We start from the raw sequence: 21,205 nt of genomic DNA on the forward strand, positions 1-21,205 counted from the left end.
AAAGGACTGAGACCCCTAAACTAGGTGGGACATTCAGAGTAAATTGCTCAAAGAGGTTTTGAATTTTCTTATAAAATAAATTGAAAAGGTCTTGACAATGAGGGGGAGAGAAAACCATTAACAATTTTAAAAAGTTGCAAAGTTTGTTGGCTTTCACAGAAATGGATGAAACAATAAAATATTTCTGAGCTTTCCAGATGGCGGTATGATAGCATTTCAGTGCGGCTAAGTAAATTACTTTTGCCTCTTTATCATAAGCAAAAGAAACTGAAATAAGGAACAAGCACAGGCAAAGGCAAAACCAAATTCTAAGAACAGGAACAGGACTGAAGTAAAAAAATGCAAATCAAAGAACAACTATAGTACACGGCAATGATGCTGAACAAACTCAATACCAGCATCAAAACTAAGCCAAGAACTAGCAACAATGTAAACCAAATTTAAGAATTCAGGTTGTTGCCTCTATTTCCGCTCTCTCACTTTTCTCTTTCTGCTATCTCACATTCAGAACGTTGTGTCTGTTTTTGATCCACTCTTGTGATGTCACTCTTGCATTTTTATAGTTTGTTAGCTGGTTTGCTTTTTTAACTCTTGGCCTTTTGCCTGTCTTCCATTCACTTGTATGCTGTCACTCTTTCTTTGTTTCTCAGCTTTTGCCTTTGCCAGGTTTCCATTCACTCTTCCGCTGTCACTTTTGCATCCTTTTCCATTTTTTGCCTTTTTGCCTCTTTATACATATTGCTCTTGTTTTTGCTTTCTTTGAACTTTTTGTCTTCTCTTGCTCATCCGCTCCCATTTTGGCCATCTCTTGCATCTCACCTTTTTCCTTTTCTCCTCTTTGCCCGTTTTGTCTTTGCTGCACTTTTCCTATTTTCTCCCATTCCTCTCTATTCTCTGTAGCCTTCTCTTTTTTAATTGTTGCCTCCTTTTATATAATTTCCCATCTTCTGTGGCCTTCTACCTTTTTTCTTGCATCTCACACTCTCCTGTTTTCCATTGCTTGCTCTTGCTTGCTCCTGCGTGTCCCTTCCACTGTCCCTCATATCTTCTTTCCTCTCCCGGACCTACCTTATAGAGCAGTGGTTCCCAACCTGTGGTCCGGGGACCCCTGGGGGTCCGCAAGGCCTTCTCAGGGGGTCCGCGAGAGCCTAGAAAATAAAAAAATATGAACAAATATTGACAAATTAGGTCCCCAGCTTCCAGTAATGACTCAGGCGGGGGTCTCCGGATTTCCATGATGATTCAGTGGGGGTCCCTGGGTTCCATTAATGTTAAAGTGGGGGTCCACAGAAATCAAAAGGTTGGGAACCAACGTTATAGAGGCATCGACTTCCCCTCCATCACTTAAGGTAGATTCTCCTATGCCTCAGGCTGTACATGTTCGTTCTACTGCACTCTCCCTGCCAGCTACCCCTCCCATACACCTCTTTTCCCTGTGCTAATGTCAGCAACCCACACATCACCCCCACTCACATCTCACACCCTAACCTGACTTCCGTACTTCTCAACACTCTGTGGTGTCGATCATCAGACACACCATTGAACTGTGGAACCTACTGCTCGATCTTCTCTTCCTGACCGAAAGGCTTACCCTGACTTCAGCACCTGACATCATAGTAGTTATCCCTTCTGGTTTCAAGATAGCTGGAGAGGACAGAAACCTCAAGGAAGACTAGTCATCATCTATAGAGAATACATCTTCTGCTCCTTCACCAACTCTAGTGTCCTCTTGGAACACCTGGCCTTCAAGTCCATATCTCCAATAACATCACCCAGGGATGCCTTGCTCTACTGACCTCTCGGACTGAGATCCAATTTCAGAAACACCATCCCAGACTTAATTCTCCCACTCATGCTCCACTCCAGCTCCTTCATTCTCCTTGGCGACCTTAGTCTCCACTTGGAAGACCATAGTGAACAAAACACCAACAAACTCATGGAAAAAGTAAACACACTTTGACTCATCTGAGTAAAGGGCGTCACCCACACTGCCTGACACCTCCTTGACCCTGTCTTTACCAACTTTTCCAGCATCAAAGTAGTCAAGCCTACCCCTTCACCTGGACCAACCATTGCCTCATCCACTTCAGTCTGCCCCCACCACCAACACATAAACTCACCCTCCAGTGCCACTTGGTGCAACTGGAATAGGATCCCCAAGTAAAAATGGACCTCAGAGGTCCAAACACATAGTTCACTTCAGCAACACCAAACCCCCCACCCCTCATCCACCATCAACTTAAACCTCTGGATCACTGCTTGTGTAGACTTCCTGTCACTATTCAAAATCACCACCACTCTCAGGACTAGACTTCAAGCTACTTGGTACACAGAAGAACTATGAATCTCCAAATGTCATTATAAACAACTGAAACTCCGATGGAGACACAACAACAACAAAATCATTGAAGCACCTACAGATCAGCCCAATGGCTCTATCAACAGCAACCTCTATCCACCAGCCCCTCAGCTTTGACTAAACACATCATTGAAAACAGTTCCTACAACACCAAAGATCTATTCACTGTGGTAAAGGACTTCACCCCCTGTCACCAGCTCCACTACATCATTGCATCACAGGATCTCAGCACTCATCTTTTCCTGTATTTCAGCGACAAAATCAGTGCCATTCATAACAACACTGCTCAAGAACCATACTTATCTTCCCTCACCGCCCACCAGCCCTATGAGACTAACACCCAGGCAGTCATTCACTTTGACCTTCATCTCCTTAGGAGCCCCATTGGATCTGCACTCTATCTACAGCAAAGGACTCAACTCCATCTATTCCACCCACACCCTGATATTCAATAACTACCTCACTACAGCCACTTACCCAGCTGCCTAGAAGCAAACTACCATACCACCCCTTCTGAAGAAACCCTAACCAGATCAAGGAAAAAATACCAATCTCCTAATTCACGGCTCAGCCAAAGTACTGGAAATGGTTGTATTTTCATGTTCATCATTCTGCTATTGCTTTCTGTTTGGGAGGAGACTTACTTTACTGTTTGAGTGTACTTTAGACTCTCGGCCTATATATCAATGTTTGAACTGTTTTCAGACTGTCATTTCGAAAAACAAGCTGTACATAAATACACCACTGGCATGTTTCAACCAATGATGGTGCATCAGGGGTTTTATAGTGCAATGCAGTTGTCCATCATCAAAGTTGTTTGATTTGAGTCCCCACTTGTGCTGACACACGTGCTGCAGTTTATATTTGTAGGACTGCCTTGCTCACTAGTCTCTGACATATTAAAATCACCTCTCATGTCATCCCCATTGTTGCTGCTGCATCTCCGACTCCTCTATTGATTTTACATCTGGTGCTGCACTGTTCTCCAGCTTCTACAGTCTGATATTCTGGCATCACCATCATGGAAAGTTGTACAGGTGCAGTTAGTTCCAACACTTCCAGCTTTTTGTGGTGCAAGTATGACTTGTCAAACATTGCCTCTGCAATAGATTCTCTCTTCAGCACTGCAGATCTTAGCCCATTTTATTTAATGGGTGTACTGTCCATGTTTGTGCCATGGTTCAAACTCAGCAAACTCAGATGGTGCACCCCAGCTGTGAACTAGCGGCTGCCCTGGGGCAGCGCATTCAGTAAAATATGGTGACACTGCTTACAGGATGCCTTTAAAAGAGGGGACAGAGAACCCCCTGCAGGTGAGTCCAGTCAGTGACTACACCCACCTGCAAGGAAATGTCCGGGAGGTTTGATGCGACTCCTTTTCCCACTCCAGAGGGCTGCCATCAGGAGGCACATTGAAAGTGCAACATCTTTTTGTGCCATGCTTTCAGTGTGGTTTCTAAGGTCCACTTTGATTTTACACCTACATCCATAATAGGATGAAGATACAAGTGCAAAGTGATTCCCTCATTTGTATTAATGGTTTTAATGGAAAGTTACACTTAGGTGATCCATGCTAAGAGTTAGGAAATTCTGCTGCCTGTCAAAGTGATTCAGAAGAATAAAGATGAAGATAAGTGTAAGAAATCGGGGTATTAGTTGAGAGGGTGAGAGCTGCAAAGAGTAACACAATCGTTTTCAGGGTTAACCACAAATGTCACCAAATAAATCTTTGTTTAACCCTCAGGTAGCATTGCACAAAAGCAATCATGCTTAACTTATTGGCAATGGGTGAAGTATTTATGCAGCTCTCAAACAGTAATAAAGTGAAAGCTCAACACAAGAGAAACCTGAACCAATTTAGAATAATAGAGTGAAATTTAATAACTACAAAGACACCAAAAGGACAAAATCCCAATTGATATAATGGGATATAAGCATTTTTGAAGTTCTAAGTGGAAATAGCACCAAAAAGCAAAAAGCGCCGCTCATGGTATTGGGTCATGTTGGACCGGGTCAAAGTCACGAGTTCAGGCTGACCACAATGAACTGTGGACGTCATAGAGGTTTTGTCCCAGGGAGGAGTTTGCCTTCAAAAAGCCCAAGTCCACATGAGCAGCCTCTGCAGGAGCATTTCATTAGTGGGGGATGCAAGGAGGTCAATGCCGGTGGGAGGAGCAGTTGTTGCTGGAGCTTTATGTTGGCGACGATGCAGTCGGACACTGTTTGGCACAAAGAGTAGGTCACCATCAGAACTTGACATTTGCGGGAGTCACAGTGACGGTTACTAACGCAAGGATGCCAATCACAGCCATGAAAAGCCACAAAACTTGTGAATTTTCAACTAGAAGGCAGATTGTGTGGATCTGAGGCAGGAAGGGTACACTCTGATGCTAGCCAGTGGACCAAGACCTATGAAGCACCTCTCAGGGATCGGGACTCACTTCCGCTGATTTGAAGAAAGGCCTGTAGAAGCTTGTTATGTCCCTGTAGCTCAAAAAGGGGGTCCATAAACTGATCCTTGGAGTCACTTCCGGTGATCCCAGTTTCAAGGCTTAAAGGACCATTCTTCCATTTTCAGACAGCAAGGCAGTCCTTCTTCTGAATCATCCAGAAGTGTTCTGACAGAAGGTTCTGAAGGTTGTACCTTTGTACCCAGTACCAGCCTTTGCTTGGAGACAATATATGGCCTACTCTAAAATTAATTGTGGCCAGTTTTCCCCTCTTTCCTGGGTTTGGCTCCAGCCTGGATGGGGGCAAAGGCAGGGGTAGGTTTATTGCCAGATTCCTTTGTGTGTGCTACAGGCAGGGTCGGGACGGGGCATAACTTCCTCCCATCCATCCTGTCACCTTGACCCACTCGCTCTTCACCCAGGCCCCTTTTGTCCTCATGTCTGAAAGGAATAGACAACAGAGCACAGGAGAGCCATTCACTCTGGGCACTGGTAGAAAGGCACATGTGGTTTAGGGAAGAAAATGCCAACTTTCTAAAAGTGGCATTTTCAGAATGGTAACTCAAACACTGACTTTACTATTGAAGGGAACTTTAAATTGCAATTCAAATGAGTGGGAAAAGTATTTCTCTACGTGTTCCAATTAATAAGTGTAATAAAGTAAACCAGTGTAAGTCTACGGGAAAGATAGCATTGCAACTCTGAAAAAATGACTTTAGAAATTGGTCAGTGGCAGGACATGCAAAACTTGAATACACATGTCCTCATTTTTAAATACCAGGCATCCTGCCCTTTAAGCCTGTAGGGTCTACCTTAGGGTGACATAAGTATGAAAAAGGAAGTTTTAGGCTTAGCAAAAGGGCTATTTTGCCAGTGGCAGGTCTGAGGCATGTTTTGCAGTGGTAGTTTTAGTGGGTAACACAATGAGGGCTGTGGTCTACTAGTAGCATTTAATTTTCAGACCTCGGGTTCCACATCATATACTATAGACCTTCAGTTCAATTAAGTGTGAAAATTGGGTGTATACCAATTTTACCATGTTCAATGGAGAGCACATAGGATGTTTTCCACTTGTTAGAGGGGGAAGTGGACTGAGTCTTAAAGACAACATAAACAAATCCAGCAAACATTAGAGGAGTGAAACAAAATTGTCTGGAGGAATACCAAGCCAAGGATGACAAGTCTAACAATCAGCCATATACTGAAATGGTAGAACTGAGCCCCACGGAATGAAGGCAATGACTGTTTGATAGTAATAGTTTGATTTGTGTTACTAGGGTTTTATTAGTCTTATAGAATTATCCCTCACAAGACCCTAAGCATCAATGTAAGCGCTACCCAAAGCGTGGGTAAAGATCAATCCCCTATACCAATAGGCTGGATCATTCACAGAGAAAGGCAATGGATTCCTGGTCTCCTGCAACATCTATGAAGAATCAGCTGCCCATTGTTGAGTTTGTATCTTTGATTCTGTCAAGAATCAGCAGCTTAAACTAAATCTCTGTATTTAAGAAGAATCAGCTGCCCATTGTTGAGTTTGGATCTTTGATTGTGTGAAGAATCAGCAGCTTAAGCTGAATCTCTGTATTTAAGAAGACTCAGCAGTCCATGGTTGAGTTTGGATCTTTGATTCTGTGAATAATCAGCAGCTTAAGCTGAATTTCTGTATTTAAAAAGAATCAGCTGCCCATAGTTGAGTTTGGATCTTTGACTGTGTGAAGAATCAGCAGCTTACGCTGAATCTCTGTATTTAAGAAGAATTTGCTTCACATAGTTGAGTTTGGATCTTTGATTGTACGTAGAATCAGCAGCTTAAGCTGAATCTCTGCATTTAAGAAGAATCAGCAGTCCATGGTTGAGGCTCTATCTCGGTTTCTACTAAGATTTAGTAGTCCATACTGGGGTTTAAAAGGCTGTTCTCACAGCAGATCTCAAACTCTTGTGAAGTATAACCCTCCACACTACATTGCCCTTTAGATTACACCCGTTCTTGTGACTGTCTTTTGCTGTAACTGTTTCAAACACAGCTACTTTTTAGCACTGGCCTTCGAACCAAGTGGTCACATTGATTTTGTAAATTTTAATGAACTGATGGCCGTTGTCTTAATTATGTTAATGGAAGTTTTACTCATAGTTGTACATTGTGATGATTTTTATGAATCCGCAATAAAGAATTTACTAACTTATATTCATTTATGAAGAAATGTCACGCATGTTTGAGGTTGAATCTCTGCATTTAAGAAGAATCAGCAAGGAATGTCCAAGATTGAATATCTGGTGTAATTAATGGAAACAGTGGCTGTAAATTCTCAAAGAATACTGATAAATATGTAAAACAGGACAGTAAGCTATAATCCTTGATCTCCTGGAACTTCAATAGCTACAGGAGTTTCTAATAACATTTACAAATATTTTTCTGCAAGAAACATTTCCCACTGAAGGAATAATTCTTGAGAACTATTTCTTCCCTAATGTAATCACCAAACCATTGGTCTGTGCCAGGATGAAAGGTTCTTAATACTCTTGCCTTCAAATTTTGAAACCAATCGCTTTCATGGATGTGTCCTCTTTTAGGGCACATCTTGGGTTATTTATTACCTCTGTTTGTGGCAATTTTCCTGCTTGCTACATTGCGTTAGATATGCAAGATGAAGCTACCTCAAATTATAACTCTCCTAGGTCACCTACAACTTGCAAATGCAAGTGACACCAGAGAAGCCAGTCTTTTAATTTGCAACTGGATATTTGGGCCATCACTTGCATTAAGTTATACATTACTTGAAGGATGCTACATTTGTTTTGTGTCCTGATGAATACCCAGTCCATAATAAATGCCTTTGGGTTGAAATTTAGACATGTCTATGAGCTAGCTATGTAAAGAAATCCACAATTTTGAAACTTGAACTTAACTCAGATTAGAGTCTGTGTTTTGATAAGTCAATTTTATTGTATTACAGTCAACTTTGCTCTAGCCTCACTACTGCTTTTACCCTTGTCACCATACACAATGCCATCACATGGAGCACCTACTTATTTATGTATTCCTATTAGCTCCACGATAGAGATTTAAATACGGCTTGTTCAACATAAGCTACAGTCTGAATAACCATTTGTTTGGAATTAAATATAACCTACTCTATCCAAGGAAAACATTGTTTTCTTTTGCACTATAGAGCAAAAATCCAAAGTGGGAAAACATTTACATTTTGTCTAGGTGTGGTATTTTCTACTGGAAGAGTAACCTTCCGGGACAAGACCTATGTTAGATACCATGCACACATCCTTGCACTATGGTGTAAATGAGCGTGATTGGAACTAGGGGGGCTAATTGTGCACATACATTAAGGAGAAAACAGGACATGCCATGTCTTATTAGTTTTCCTGTTCTCTCTCTGCACACAGCACAGTGACTTTGGTTGCTGTGTGTTTTTAATACATGGACCCTTGTGTGTTTTCCAATAAAGCTTGTTTGCCAAATGCTTAAATGCTAAAGAAGAATGCAGTGCAATTATTTATTTTTGAACAATAGCAGACACAAGTGGAATGTGTTTGACAACTTAAAGTGTGGGAGGTTTAACCTACTAATACAGTTGTAATATAGCTTTGAAGAAGCTTTGCAAACTTTAAGTAGTATTAAATCTAGAAATGTCGCCTTCCCTGGTTTAATCTCTTTATTGCTTCTTTCAAGACATCATAGTGTTTTTTTGTGTCCCTCAATTTAACAAGAAAAAATATCCGAAAGCATTGACTATGCATACCTGAGGATAGTGGGGTAGAGCTCAGCACTGAATAGGTATATGGCTGCAAAGGAGGCTCCAGAGAATCCTTTCCCCATAACTGCAATTATTGTTCGTAGCACCCCAAAAGCTATATTTATAAAAAGAGAAAAGGACATATTTTATTAACAGATAACGAGCTGGGTGAAGCTGATTTTTAAATGCTGCTGTTGGGAGAGGACCTTCAAAACATAATTGTCTGGCACAACAAAAAATCATCCATTGAAGGTTAACCATTTAAAACAACTTTTAAGTGTTGTTGGCCACCAATACCGATATTTATATATTTAACTATATAGTTGTTCATTAAGAAAATAAAAAGAAATAGGAGTGCATTTTATCAATAAATAGCAAACAGATTATTCAAAGACATTTCAAAAGATATGATGGCACAGCAGTAATAGGGTGTGCCCCAGCATTAGTAATTTCTACACTGCTTAGATACTACAGAGAATAGTGATGAACATTCTAAGGATAATGCCCTTCAAATATAATAAAGCAATGACCACAGGCACCTTCCATACAGATGGCTCCTATCTTTCTCCAGTAAAGTGTGTCTTCATCTACGATTTTCTTCCCAATGGAGAGTAAAGGCAAACCATCCATCCAGTCACTAACATTACGTTGTCAAATTCTTAAAAAATAAAATGTATATTGTAACCCAGGAAGTTGACCTTAGTTCAAATGCCCCAGTGAATGCATTAAATAGGGCCACAGAGATAGAAAGTCAATTGTGAACAATAATTCTTTTCTAGTTCTTGTGCAGTACCAGAAGTACTATAATAAGCCTAATTCTAACCTCCATACAAGCCCGCCAGTAGCTAAGGATAATATGAATAATTTAACTATTACTATGAATTGAAGCAGAATTTGTATGAACTTTTCTCATGTAGGTGTCTCCAGGAGATATCCAAATTCCTTGAGGAGGTGGTTTCAAACATTTACTCTCAACTCTTCTTTTCCTTTTTGCCTGGGTATAAGTTCTTACATTTAACACGTAGTGGCACACTCGAGAAGAAAAGAATGTCTGAAAGATTACTGGTCTAATTTTGGGATAGACAGTAGTGTAAAATATTCCAAAGATGACAACATGAAAGTGCTGAGTGGGAGGTCCATGGAAATTAAGAATGATGCTGACTTACTCATGCTACAGGGAAGACATTTTGTGTATTCCCTGATTACACAAAACTGGCGGAGCAACTAAGGAAGGGATCAAACACAAGGTTGTGCCACAAAGGTTATATACATTCTTCCTTTTCCCAACACAGCTTGAAGTCCTTTTAAGCTGAAATCAATTTCTTTAAAACCCTGGAGGTATGATGGGATTTGGTGACTGAGGGAAAATGATCTTACCCAGGAGCCCCCAACCACAGGGTTCTCAGAAAGAGTCCCTGAATAAGCAACCCAGGAACAGGAGACACAGGAACAGGAAAAGAGGGCAACCTGTTTCCACTATAACCTCACAGCAGGACGTGGAATATTCAACTCAGGACTCTAACTCTTTACAACAGAGGGTCAGACCTTGTAGTGATACAAACGGAGGGCCCATAATGTCCTATTGCACTTACCTAATGTGCCCATGTTATAGTCTCTTCAAGCATAGATTTCTAGCCATTGCATTACAAGGTTTTAATCCACCATGATGATGTTTACTTGATGCCTTTTATTTGTTTTGCCACAAAATAACTATTTGCATATGCTTTGAAATGGGTGGGTTCATGGCCATGATCTCACTTTTTTATATGTATGTATATATGTGTTTTTTGTAGTGTGTTTGGTTTGCGCAAGATTATTTTTAAGTATATGGAGATCTTCATGACCAGTTCTAAGGCTTGAGGTGGTCTTGCTACCAATGATTTAGTTGGATCAACAGATGCTTCACATTGTGGAGTGTTGAGTGTATGATGTCAGTTCTGGATAGATTGGTGTAGTTGTTGGCAGCAATGGGATTCCAGAATGTTTTTATACTTCATTTGACCTACTTTCTAACCTCCACTGTTTCAGAGATTACAGCCACAAGTCACAATATTTGCCTACATTGTACATGTATTATATCCCTAAAAACGGCTTTAAGAGCTGCCAGACATGAACTATTTCTTCAAGATGCATACCTGCTTGGTACCTAGTGTCAGTTTCTAAGCACATTTCATTTTTCAGAGTTATGTGCTCAAGTTTCAAGAGAGGCTCTTGAGTTGGCCTGCATAGACCCCCGTGCCCCAGATACTACCACCTCCTCGGGGCTATACTCAAACATAGATGCAGGAGCTGCGTCAATCCACTAGGCCCCAGGGAACACCACCTCCCTGAGGCCAATTGATATTTAAAAAAGGAGGGGGGCGCACATACCCCGGGCCAGTTACGGCCCGAGGGACCACTACCTCCCTGGGGATGGCCCTGTACTTAAGAAAGGAAGGGGGCCATGCAGCCCTCCACCTGGAGCCATGTATGGACTTTTACGGCCCCAGGGACCACCACCTCCCTGGAATGCCCCTGTGCTCAAGAAAGGAGGTAGGCCTTGCAACATTTATTCTGCTATTTGTTCTTTGGGTGGCTCCGAAAACAGCCTTTGTGTGAACTGGAAACAGTGTTTCTTATTTATTTCAGATTGAAGAAATTCAACAAGAGGAGACAGTAGCAGCCGAGATTGCAATAGACAGTTCACAAGGCAGCCAGAGTTCAGGATCTCATATTTATGATCCACTTGGCCAGCCTATTATAGAGAACGAGGCAGCCATTGCCATTAATGAGAAGCAGAGCATGATGGATCAGGTCAAGGTTCAATCTAGGTCAACTAAATGAAGAACAACTACAAATATACCAGATGTTAACTACATCAGTGGATCATAGAACACTTCACAATAACTCTGAATGTACAGGCACCACATTTAAGTCTATACTTGTATATGTAAGTGGTCAAGCAAGCACTGGCAAATGTTTCCTGATTAAAGCGCTTGCAGTATATGTCTACAAAACAACTGATTGTAGCCTTACTTTTGTGCTAACAGCACCCACTGGATTTGCTGCATACAACATAAAAGGTATTACTTTGCATCAACTTCTAATGCTGCCAGTGAAGCATGATAACAAACTTGAGTACCCTAAGCAATCCGGTGATGCTTGCCATGAGGAGTTCCTAAAATATTGAAGGTTTTGATTATAGATGTGTGGTGGGTTCGGTTCAGAACCCTGATAAGGTTGGTGAATTAAGGATCCACTAGACACGGTATGCTGCTCAAGTGCTCTTTATTTATCTTTCTGGATGGGTTTTAATTACTCTTTCTTTCCCTCTAGTTCCTTCATTTTAGTTCTCAGGGTCTTTTCCGTTCCTTGGTTGTTTTCCTTGATGTAACAGATTCTTCTTTTCTCTTATAGGTTTCTCTTCTCAAGACGTCTGAGCTGTGGATGTGGTCCGGCGGGATAACCAGGGATGGCTCCAGTTCAGAAGATGTTGGTTGACCCAGGAGAAACAGAGAAATAGGTAGGTGTGGGGTTCTGGGCTTCCTTCTAGGTTTGTGTTAGTATTAGGGAGTGTGATGGGGGGGGGGGGGGGTTTGTGGCTGTGCAGGTGGTATGAGGTGACCGGATCATGGTTGGAAAGCTGAGAGAGAAAGAAAAAAAAAAAAACACAAGTGCTCTAGATCAGGTGCAACAAAAATACGTTTTTGTCCTATTGCTCTTCTATAGGGCTGTTTTACAGAACAGTCCCTATCCTGGTGTGCTATTAGTTTACATACACTCGAATCCTTGATACTCCCTTTCCTGGGTCCTTTCCTCGGGTCCCTCCCCTGCGATGCCGCCCTCACTCCCGTTTCTACTCCACAACGGGAAATAACTTAATTGAAGACACAATCGTACCTGGGAGAGCCACGCCCTTCCAGGGACGTGGCGGGTCCGTCCGTCCACCGGTCTCGTCCGGGTCTGTGTCTCGCCTCCAATGTCTTTGCTCCGCTCCCCGCCTCGATCCTCTTCTTTCTTGCTCCGCTCGTTCCAGTTCGCTCACTCTGCTCCCTTGTCTCGTGCACCTCTTCGGCCTCCGTCTTCTCTTTTTCTGGTCCCGGTGACGTCGATCCAACCCGGATGTCCGGGTTGGGATTCTCTTCCGGGTGGTCATCGCTTTGGTGTGTTCCCCCGGGGTACTCCTGATGCGATCCAGGGGCTTGTATTGTAGCCGGAGACCCGACGACCCGGTTACATGTCCCTCACCTCGACTGGGGCTGTTCCAGACCCTGTTCTGCAGGATAGCGAGATAAATAGTCAGCATGACACAAAAGTTTACCCAGAAGGTGGCACACCGGAAATGTAAAAGGTTGCAGTTCCATGAACCACCGTAGTATACGAGTGTTGGTGTTTTTATGATGAGATAAGGGGAGCGTGATAGGTGTACAGAAGAAAGGGGCGGCCCAGAAGATAATATTGTAAGCTTTCAATAGCCCATTTGATGGCCAGGCATTCTCTTTCGATAATAGGATAGCGTTGCTCTTGGGGAAGTAATTTACAACTGATGAATACTATGAGATGGCTAGTATCCTCTTCCCCCTTTTGGAATAATACTGCGCCTATGCCTACATCTCAGGCGTCTGTCTGAAGGTGGAATGGTTTAAGGAACTCAGGACAACACAGAATAGGCTTTGTCGTGAGGCATGTCTGTAGGGTCACATAACTCCTGTGTTGGGATGGTGTTGAAGCCATTATCTTTGTAGGCGGACCCTTTCTCAGAAAGTCCGTTAAGGGAGCTGCTAGGGAGGAATAATGGGGAATAAACCTCCGATAATATCCTACCAACCCCAAAAAGGAGCGTACTTCTCTTTTGGTGGTTGGTGGAGGTATGCGCGTAATGGCTTCCACTTTGTTGAGCTGGGGTTTAATAATGCCCCGCCCTATGTGGTATCCGAGATACACAATGTCAGTATAAGCCAGACGACTCTTTGCAGGGTTGGCTGTCAATCCTGCTTGGTGTCATGTTTTAAATATGTTATCTATGTGTACTAAGTGTTCCTCCCATGTTTCACTATATATCACTATATCATCCAAGTATCATCCTAGTAGAGGGTTCTATGACCCCCATATGTAACATCTTCGCTATCTCCTGCCCTACCACGATTTTCTGGGCTTCTGGTATCCGGTATGGTCGAAGGCGTATCACCTTCCCTAGCAGAGTCCTGATATGGTGCTGGGCTATGGTTGTTTTACCTGGCTGAATGGAGAACAACTTGTCATGTTTACACAGGAGATGTGTTAATTGTTCCTGTTGTCTATGTAGAAGGGATGTATTCCTCTGGGGCTCTTCTGGCTTTAGTTCTGGGTTCGTAGGACACCATCCTATTTCGAGTTCTTTTAATGTATTAACAGGGAATCCCGCTACGGGTTCCATCGTGGTATTATCGGAGTCTTTCCATTTCTTTAGGAGGTTTATATGATAGATCTGGGTCTTTCTCTGATTTTCTATCATCTCAATGGTGTAAGTTACCGGAGTCACGGTCCCTAGAGCCTTATAGGGCCCCTGCCATCTCGCTAATAATTTGTTTTCTGAGTGGGGTAAAAGAATAAGAACCTTCTCCCCTGTATTCAATGTTCGTATCTGGGTGTTTCGGTCGTAATATTGTTTTTGTTTGGCTTGGGCCTTCTCTAAGTGTTCTCTCACATCTTCCCACACGGATTGGACTTGTGATTTTAGGTCGTGGGTATATTCTAACAGGGACTTCTCTCCTCCCTCATACTCCTCCCAAATCTCTGCTGCCATATCCAACAGGGTTCGAGGTTGTCGCCCAAAGAATAACTCAAAGGGACTATGTCCAGTAGAGGATTGCTCATGTGTTCTCATTGCATATAGGACCAATGGCAACCGTCTGTCCCAGTCTTTTCCCGAGTCAGAGATGTTTTTTTTCAAAAGTGTCTTCAACGTGCGGTTATACCTTTCTACTAGCCCATCAGTTTGAGGGTGATATACTGAGGTCCTCAGGTGTTTTATCCAGAGGATCTGGCAGATTTGTGTCATTAGGTTCAACATGAACTGTGTCCCGTGATCGGTTAATATCTCCTTAGGGAAACCAACTAGGGAAAAAAAAAATCATGGCATTGGCCACGCTTTTGGTATTCATGCTTGTAAGGGGAACGGACTCAGGGTATCTGGTGGCGTAGTCAACTAGTACCAGGATATAACTATATCCTTTTGAGGAAGGAATGAGTGGACCCACCTGGTCCAATCCCACCCGTGAAAAGGGTATGTCGATAATGGGTAATGGTTGTAGGGGTACCCTTTTCCTAGGCCCTGGATAGATAAGCTGATATTTGGGACACTGCTGACAAAACCGGGAAAAAACTGGGAAAATACGCCCAGCCAGTAAAACCTACGCAAGATATACTCCTCGGTTTTTTCCCTTCCATAGTGGCCCCCACCTGACTGACTATGGGCTAAATGTAGGACTTGCAACCGATAGGGCTCTGGACTAATAACAGTTTTTTTTCCTGGTTATTATGATTTGTGGTTCTATACAAAAGGTTCTTATGTATGGAAAAACAGGGTCCCTTTTCTCCAGGGTTCCTAGGCCTTGCTGCTCTCCAGGCATGTTGAAGCGTGGGGTCTTCCCTTTGACAGCATCTGAAGGTGGGAAGGCTAGTATGAGCAATATTTTGTATATTTACTCTGTTGGACTCAATTTCCTTATGTGCGTATAGTCTCTTTGTCTCTCTTTTTTCTGTTTTGCTAGGTTTGTATCTTGTCTTACTCAGGTGGATTGGTTGTGCAGCTAATGGAGCTTCTTTCCACCATGGATCAGTCTCTCCGTTCCATCAGAGACTGTCGAGAAGTGCAGCAACGTGTGTATAATCAGTTCCAATAATAACCTCTTCCACCTGTCGTTCCACAACTCCCATTCTAATATTGTCTCTTCTTTCACCCCAGGCAAGGGTGACCCACGTCATAGGATATTCCTTTAAGTCTCCATGAATACAACAAATAGCCACTGCTTCCCTTGGGGTAAGCGTGTATTTATCAATCAGGCTGGCTATGATGACCGATTGGCTACAGCCGGAATCGAATAATACCATAGCTCGGCATCCATTGACAACTAGTTCTCGCTTGTACTGCTTATCCTCTTTTCCTGCATAAAACACCCTTCCACAGGTGATGCCTATCTCCATTGGTTCAGGCCTTTCTGTTTTATGGGGGCACATACGAGCGATGTGACCCCATTCCCCGCAACTATAACATTGGGGTTGTTGGATGGGAGGTCTTTCCGCCACCCGAGGGCTTCCATTGTCTTCAGGGGATTTTCTGCTCGGGGAACGGAAAGGCGCTATAATTGGACGGTTGGTGGTGGTGGTACCCCGATGGGGTCCAGTATTGAACTCGATAGAGCGATGATAGGCACACGCCAACTCAATGGTTGTTGTGGTATCAGGCTTTGGGTGTTGTTTAATCCAGTTGCGCGTGGCGGTCGGTAATGCCTCCATGTTTTGCTCTAATAAAATGGTTTCTATGATGTCCTCCTGGTTTGTTCCTATCGGTCCCAACCACTTCAGACCCAGGTCTTTTACTCAGTAATACAACAGCCAGAGGTTTTCTGAGGGACCCCATTTGGTTTTCCTAAACCGGAGTCAGTAGTGTTCTGTATCAAACCCCACACGTTCTAAAATGCTTTTCTTTATCTCCTGGTACGGGGTGATACCCCCAGGGTTCACCGCTTGGTAAGCCGCCTGTAGGGTACCAGTCAACAGGGGGGCTATGTATTGTCCCCACCTATCTTGGGGCCTGGTGGCAGAGGTGGTGACCCTTTAAAAATTCATAAAAAAGGCGTCAGGATCCTCGCCTTCTTGGTATCTTTGTAACACTGAGCTGGGGACGTTGGGATGGACCCTGGTAGCGGCGATGGTATCAGTCAGGGTTTTCAACCCATTTTCGTGGACTAGCTGGTTGTTGGCCATGATGGTGGCTTGGCTTTTCAGGGTGCTTTGAAGGGCTTCCCGCTCTGTTTTGGTCTCTTTTTGTTGTTCTTCCCAAACCAGCTGGAGGTGCCGTTGCCCCTCAGCAAGCTGCTGCTTCATATCTACTATGGTAGGTTTTTGTCTGATGGAGGCACCGGAATCTGGCCTTCAGGATGCCGAAGGTCCTCTCAATAATCCTCCTTGTTCGCCCATGTGCCTCATTGTAACGTTCCTCTGCCCTTGTCCTGGGATTCCTCACTGGGGTCAGTAGCCATGAGAGGTTGGGGTAACCAGAGTCACCTGCAAATATCGAGGGACAACTGTTAGACACACACTAACCCTTAGGAACAACCCAATACCCATACACCTACTTATACTGTGTGGGGACCTTGGGCTCACCTATTAGCCACACCCGTGCCTCTGGAGTTGGCCCATCACATAAGGGATGCTGCTATTCCTCAAGATATAGGCGTCATGCACTGAGCCAGGATATCTGGCATTCACATGGGAGATGTACTGGTCCGCCAAACACACCATTTGCACATTCATCGAATTATAGCTTTTTCTATTCCTGAACACCTGTTCATTTCTGCGGGGGGGACAAATGCCACATGTGTACCATCAATGGCACCAATGGAGTTGGGGATATGTCCCAGGGCATAAAAGTCAGCTTTCACTATGGCCAAATCCTCCACCTGGGGGAAGACAATGTAGCAGCGCATGTGTTTCGGCAGGGCAGACAACACTCTGGTAAACATGTTTGAGAACATTGGCTGAGACATCCCTGATGCCATTGCCACTGTTGTATGAAAGGAGCCACTTGCCAGGAAATGGAGCACTGACAGGACCTGCACTAGAGGGGGTATTCCTGTGGGCAGGCGGATAGCTGACATCCGGTCTGGTTCCAATTGGGCATACAGTTCTTGGATTGTGGCACGATCACGTCTGTATGTGATGATAATGTGTCTGTCCTCCATTGTCGATAGGTCCACCAGGGGTCTGTACAACCGGTGGGTGCCGCCATCTCATCATCTGCCTCAGCGGTTGTAGCCTATGGGGGAGAACGGTGAGAAGAAGGTCATTTACCACATACATAGTACAACTGTGTTTGAATTAATGTCACAGAAGCAGTGTGTGTATTTGAGAGTCAGTATAGGTACCAATATGTGATGTGACGCAGTTAGGTGTCATGCCATGTGCCCCCCTGAAATGGCGGCTGCCTGACCTGTGAGGAGGGACAAGGGGAAATGAGGTAACTGCGCTGGCGTGTTGTGTCGCGGTAGGTGGTCGATGACCGCCTCGCAACTCCGCATTGGTTATCATTGGGCCCTTTGGGTCCCAGGAGCCAATGGTGATGTAAGTCGGCAGTGACGGTATGCCCTGCTGCGGACATCACCGCCATTTTCTACTTATTCACTCACTTGCTACCTGACCATCAACAGGAGAGGACCTACACTGCAAGTGCTGCTGTGACCTGAGTCTGGAAGCGACAATGGCTAGAGTGTCTGGGGAAAGGGCCCATGCCTTCACTGCGGAGGAGTTGGAGAAACTGGTGGATGGGGTCCTCCCCCAGTACACGTTACTCTACGGTCCTCCAGACAAACAGGTGAGTACACTGTGAGCACGATGCATGGGCAATGCCTGTTTTGAGTGTTGTGAATGTAAGCCACATGTTGTGGGGTGCTAAGGCGTCCTGGTCTGAATGCAGCATGAGAGGTGGTCACTGTATGTGCGTCACAGCATGGGTGGGAACTGGTGGGCAATGAGTATGACGGTCCGGACGGGTGAGTAATTACATTTTCTGCTGTCTTTTCCCTCTCGGTCAGCGCCCACCAGAAAAAGGGTATTTGGCGTGCCATCGCCAAGGAGGTGCGGACCCTGGGGGTCTATCACAGGCGGAGCACCCACTACCGCAAGAGATGCGAGCACCTGCGCCGCTGGACCAAGAAGATGGCGGAGGCCTAGCTGGGGCTGGCCTCCCAACATGGAAAGGGTGCCCATTGCACCATGACCCCCCTGATGTTCTGCATCCTGGCGGTGGCCTATCCAGAGTTGGATGGGCGTTTGAGGACATCACAGCAGCCATAAGGGGTTGAGTACAGTTTCAGAAAGTTGACTTTGCGCACTTTAGGAACTAGCTGGGTGAGGGATGAGAGCTGTGGGTGCCCCTAGGCCAGGGCGATCATGGCAGGGTAGGCCCCTTGTTTGCAGACTCTGAAGCACCCCTTCCCCGATGGTACAAGTGGCCAACTACTACTGGGCAGGATCCTGTGGGTGTCAGGTGTGCAGATGCTGGCATTAGACATTGTACCCCATGGGCTGGTGACTACCTTAGTGAGTGGTTGGGCATAGCCTAGTGCATGTTATGTTATGTTAAAAGGTTTTATATAGCGCTATACTACCCGGAGGCTTCATAACGCTAAGGAGGACCTAACATTAAAAACAAGCTGGAGAAATACACAGCATCAAAATAGTACTTGGAAGTAAATAGTAAATGAAATTAAAATAGCCAAGTTTTATTGGCCTTCCGAAATTCCAACTCCTGTCTGATCAAACGGATATTGAGGAGAAGTGAGTTCCAAAGTTTGGCTCCCTGATATTTCAGAGATCTACCACCCCAACTTACTCTTTTTACTTTGGGGACCACGACTAAGGCTTTGGAAGAGGATCTTAAAGCTCTCGTAGCAGCATACAATGAGGCTAAGGTTTTCAACTGAGGTGGACCTCTATTGTATAGAGCTCTATGAAAAATACAGAAAGACTTAAACTTGATTCTCTTCCCCACTGGGAGCCAGTGCAAAGTAGACAAAGCTTGCTTAGCCGATGTAAACTTAGGCATATTATACAGTAACCGAGCAGCCGCATTTTGTACTGTTTGTAATTCCCTAATCACATACTCTGGTGAACCCAAAAAAAGACTATTACCATAATCCAGCCTGGATAAGATGAGGGCCTGTACCGCCAGTCTTTTGGCCACGGGAGGAAGCAAACCAATGACCTTCCTAAGTAACCTCAACAATCCAATACAGGCACCGGAAAGCATCCTGGCTTGATAATCTAGAGTTAATTTGGAATCCACCCAGATTCCTAGTGCTTTGATGTGATCCTTCGGAGGGGGTAAATGTTCCAACTGTATTTCCGGCAGAGTATTCTTTGCCGGACTGATAAGCTTTCCCAGGAACATTATGTCTGTCTTTTCTTCGTTAAGTTGGAGCCTACTCCCAGTCATCCAACTTGAAACAGCTTGCAAGCAGGCTGGTAGCACTGAATTATCTGCGGCCTTCACCAAAGAAAAGGAGACGGGCAACTGCGTGTCGTCGGCATATGATAACAGGGAAAGACCAAAAGGTTCCACTATGTCTGCTAAGGGGGCCATATAAATATTAAAAAGAGTTGGGCTCAATGACGAGCACTGGGGTACCCCACATTGAGATCTAAACTATTCTGATAGAAAAGAATGATCTAAAACCTGAAAAGATCTATTTTGGAGAAAAGATCTCATCCATTTGAGAGCCTGGCCTTTAATGCCTGCTTTTTCCATTCTTTGGATCAATAGACTGTGATTGACTGTGTCAAATGCGGCACTTAAATCCAGCATTATGACGGCTGTCATCATACCCTGATCCATCCGTTTTCTAGTTTCTTCTGTAACTGCTATCATAGCTGATTCGGTGCTGTGGGCTGGTCTAAAGCCCATTTGCGTGGGATGCAGAATATTATGTTCTTCAAGAAAGCAGGAGATTTGTGTATTGACATGTTTGTCAATTAATTTTGCCATGGTTGGAAGAAGAGAAATCAGCCTATAGTTCTTAAATTCGGCTCCATCTAAATTAGGTTTCTTTAGCAGGGGTTTAACCACAGCATGCTTCCATGATTTAGGCATACTGGCACTTTGTAAGGAGCTATTCAAAAGCCCTGTTATAACCGTTATTGTTGCAGATCGTCCCTGCATAAGTATATGAGGAGGCGCAGGATCTAGAGGGGAACCAGAATTCAGTTTACTAAGAAGCAGGGAAGTGCTTTCTTCCGAGATAGGGGAGAAACACTGTAAACTGGTATAAGTGGATAGGGCAGCTCAGTTTATGTTGTGTACACCAACGGTAGTGGTGTTGCTGGCATTGACCATGTGTATCCTCTGTCTATCCCCCCCTAGTTTTGTCACCCTGTCCTTCTGAGCATTAGCATCATCTGGCGGAGGAGCAGAGGCACTGGTGACGGAGGGAGCTGCATCCCACATGGCCCATGAGGGCGAATCCACTGAGGGTAAAGGCACCACTGGGACGGAGGGCGAGGGGAGCTCCACGATGGGGACAGGAGGGGACAGCGACTCCTCCTCCGATGGAAGCTCCCTGGCGGTGGCGGACACCTCTGTGCCCACCCCAACAACAGGTACAGTCGCCACTCCCCTACCAGCACCGCCCTCCCAGCAGCCCCTCAGTGTGTTTCCCGTGCCCGCTCACCCAGGAGGGTGGGCATCTCCTTCGCCCCAGGCAGCTCAGGCCCTGCCCTAGTCATCCCTGCTGCCCTCAGTGAGGAGGCTATTGACCTCCTGAGATCCCTCACTGTTGGGCAATTAAACATTCTGAATGCCATCCAGGGTGTCGAGAGGCATTTACACCAAACAAATGCATACCTGGAGGGCATTCATTCTGGCGTGGCGGCCCAACAGAGAGCATTTCAGGCTCTGGCCTCAGCAC

At 44.6% G+C, this 21,205-nt stretch overlaps 1 protein-coding gene across 2 annotated transcripts in view; it reads right to left on the reverse strand.

Moving 5' to 3' along the window:
* Positions 1 to 21,205, reverse strand: part of LOC138296885 (solute carrier family 22 member 7-like) — a 248,671-nt gene that overhangs the window by 26,535 nt on the left and 200,931 nt on the right. For both annotated transcript variants that reach the window (XM_069236379.1, XM_069236378.1), the window contains one exon: positions 8,568 to 8,676. In XM_069236379.1, coding sequence (XP_069092480.1) covers positions 8,568 to 8,676 — 109 coding nt within the window. The remainder of the gene's footprint in view (positions 1 to 8,567; positions 8,677 to 21,205) is intronic.

This window comes from Pleurodeles waltl, chromosome 5 (assembly GCF_031143425.1).
Source record: "Pleurodeles waltl isolate 20211129_DDA chromosome 5, aPleWal1.hap1.20221129, whole genome shotgun sequence".
Lineage (NCBI taxonomy): Eukaryota > Metazoa > Chordata > Amphibia > Caudata > Salamandridae > Pleurodeles > Pleurodeles waltl.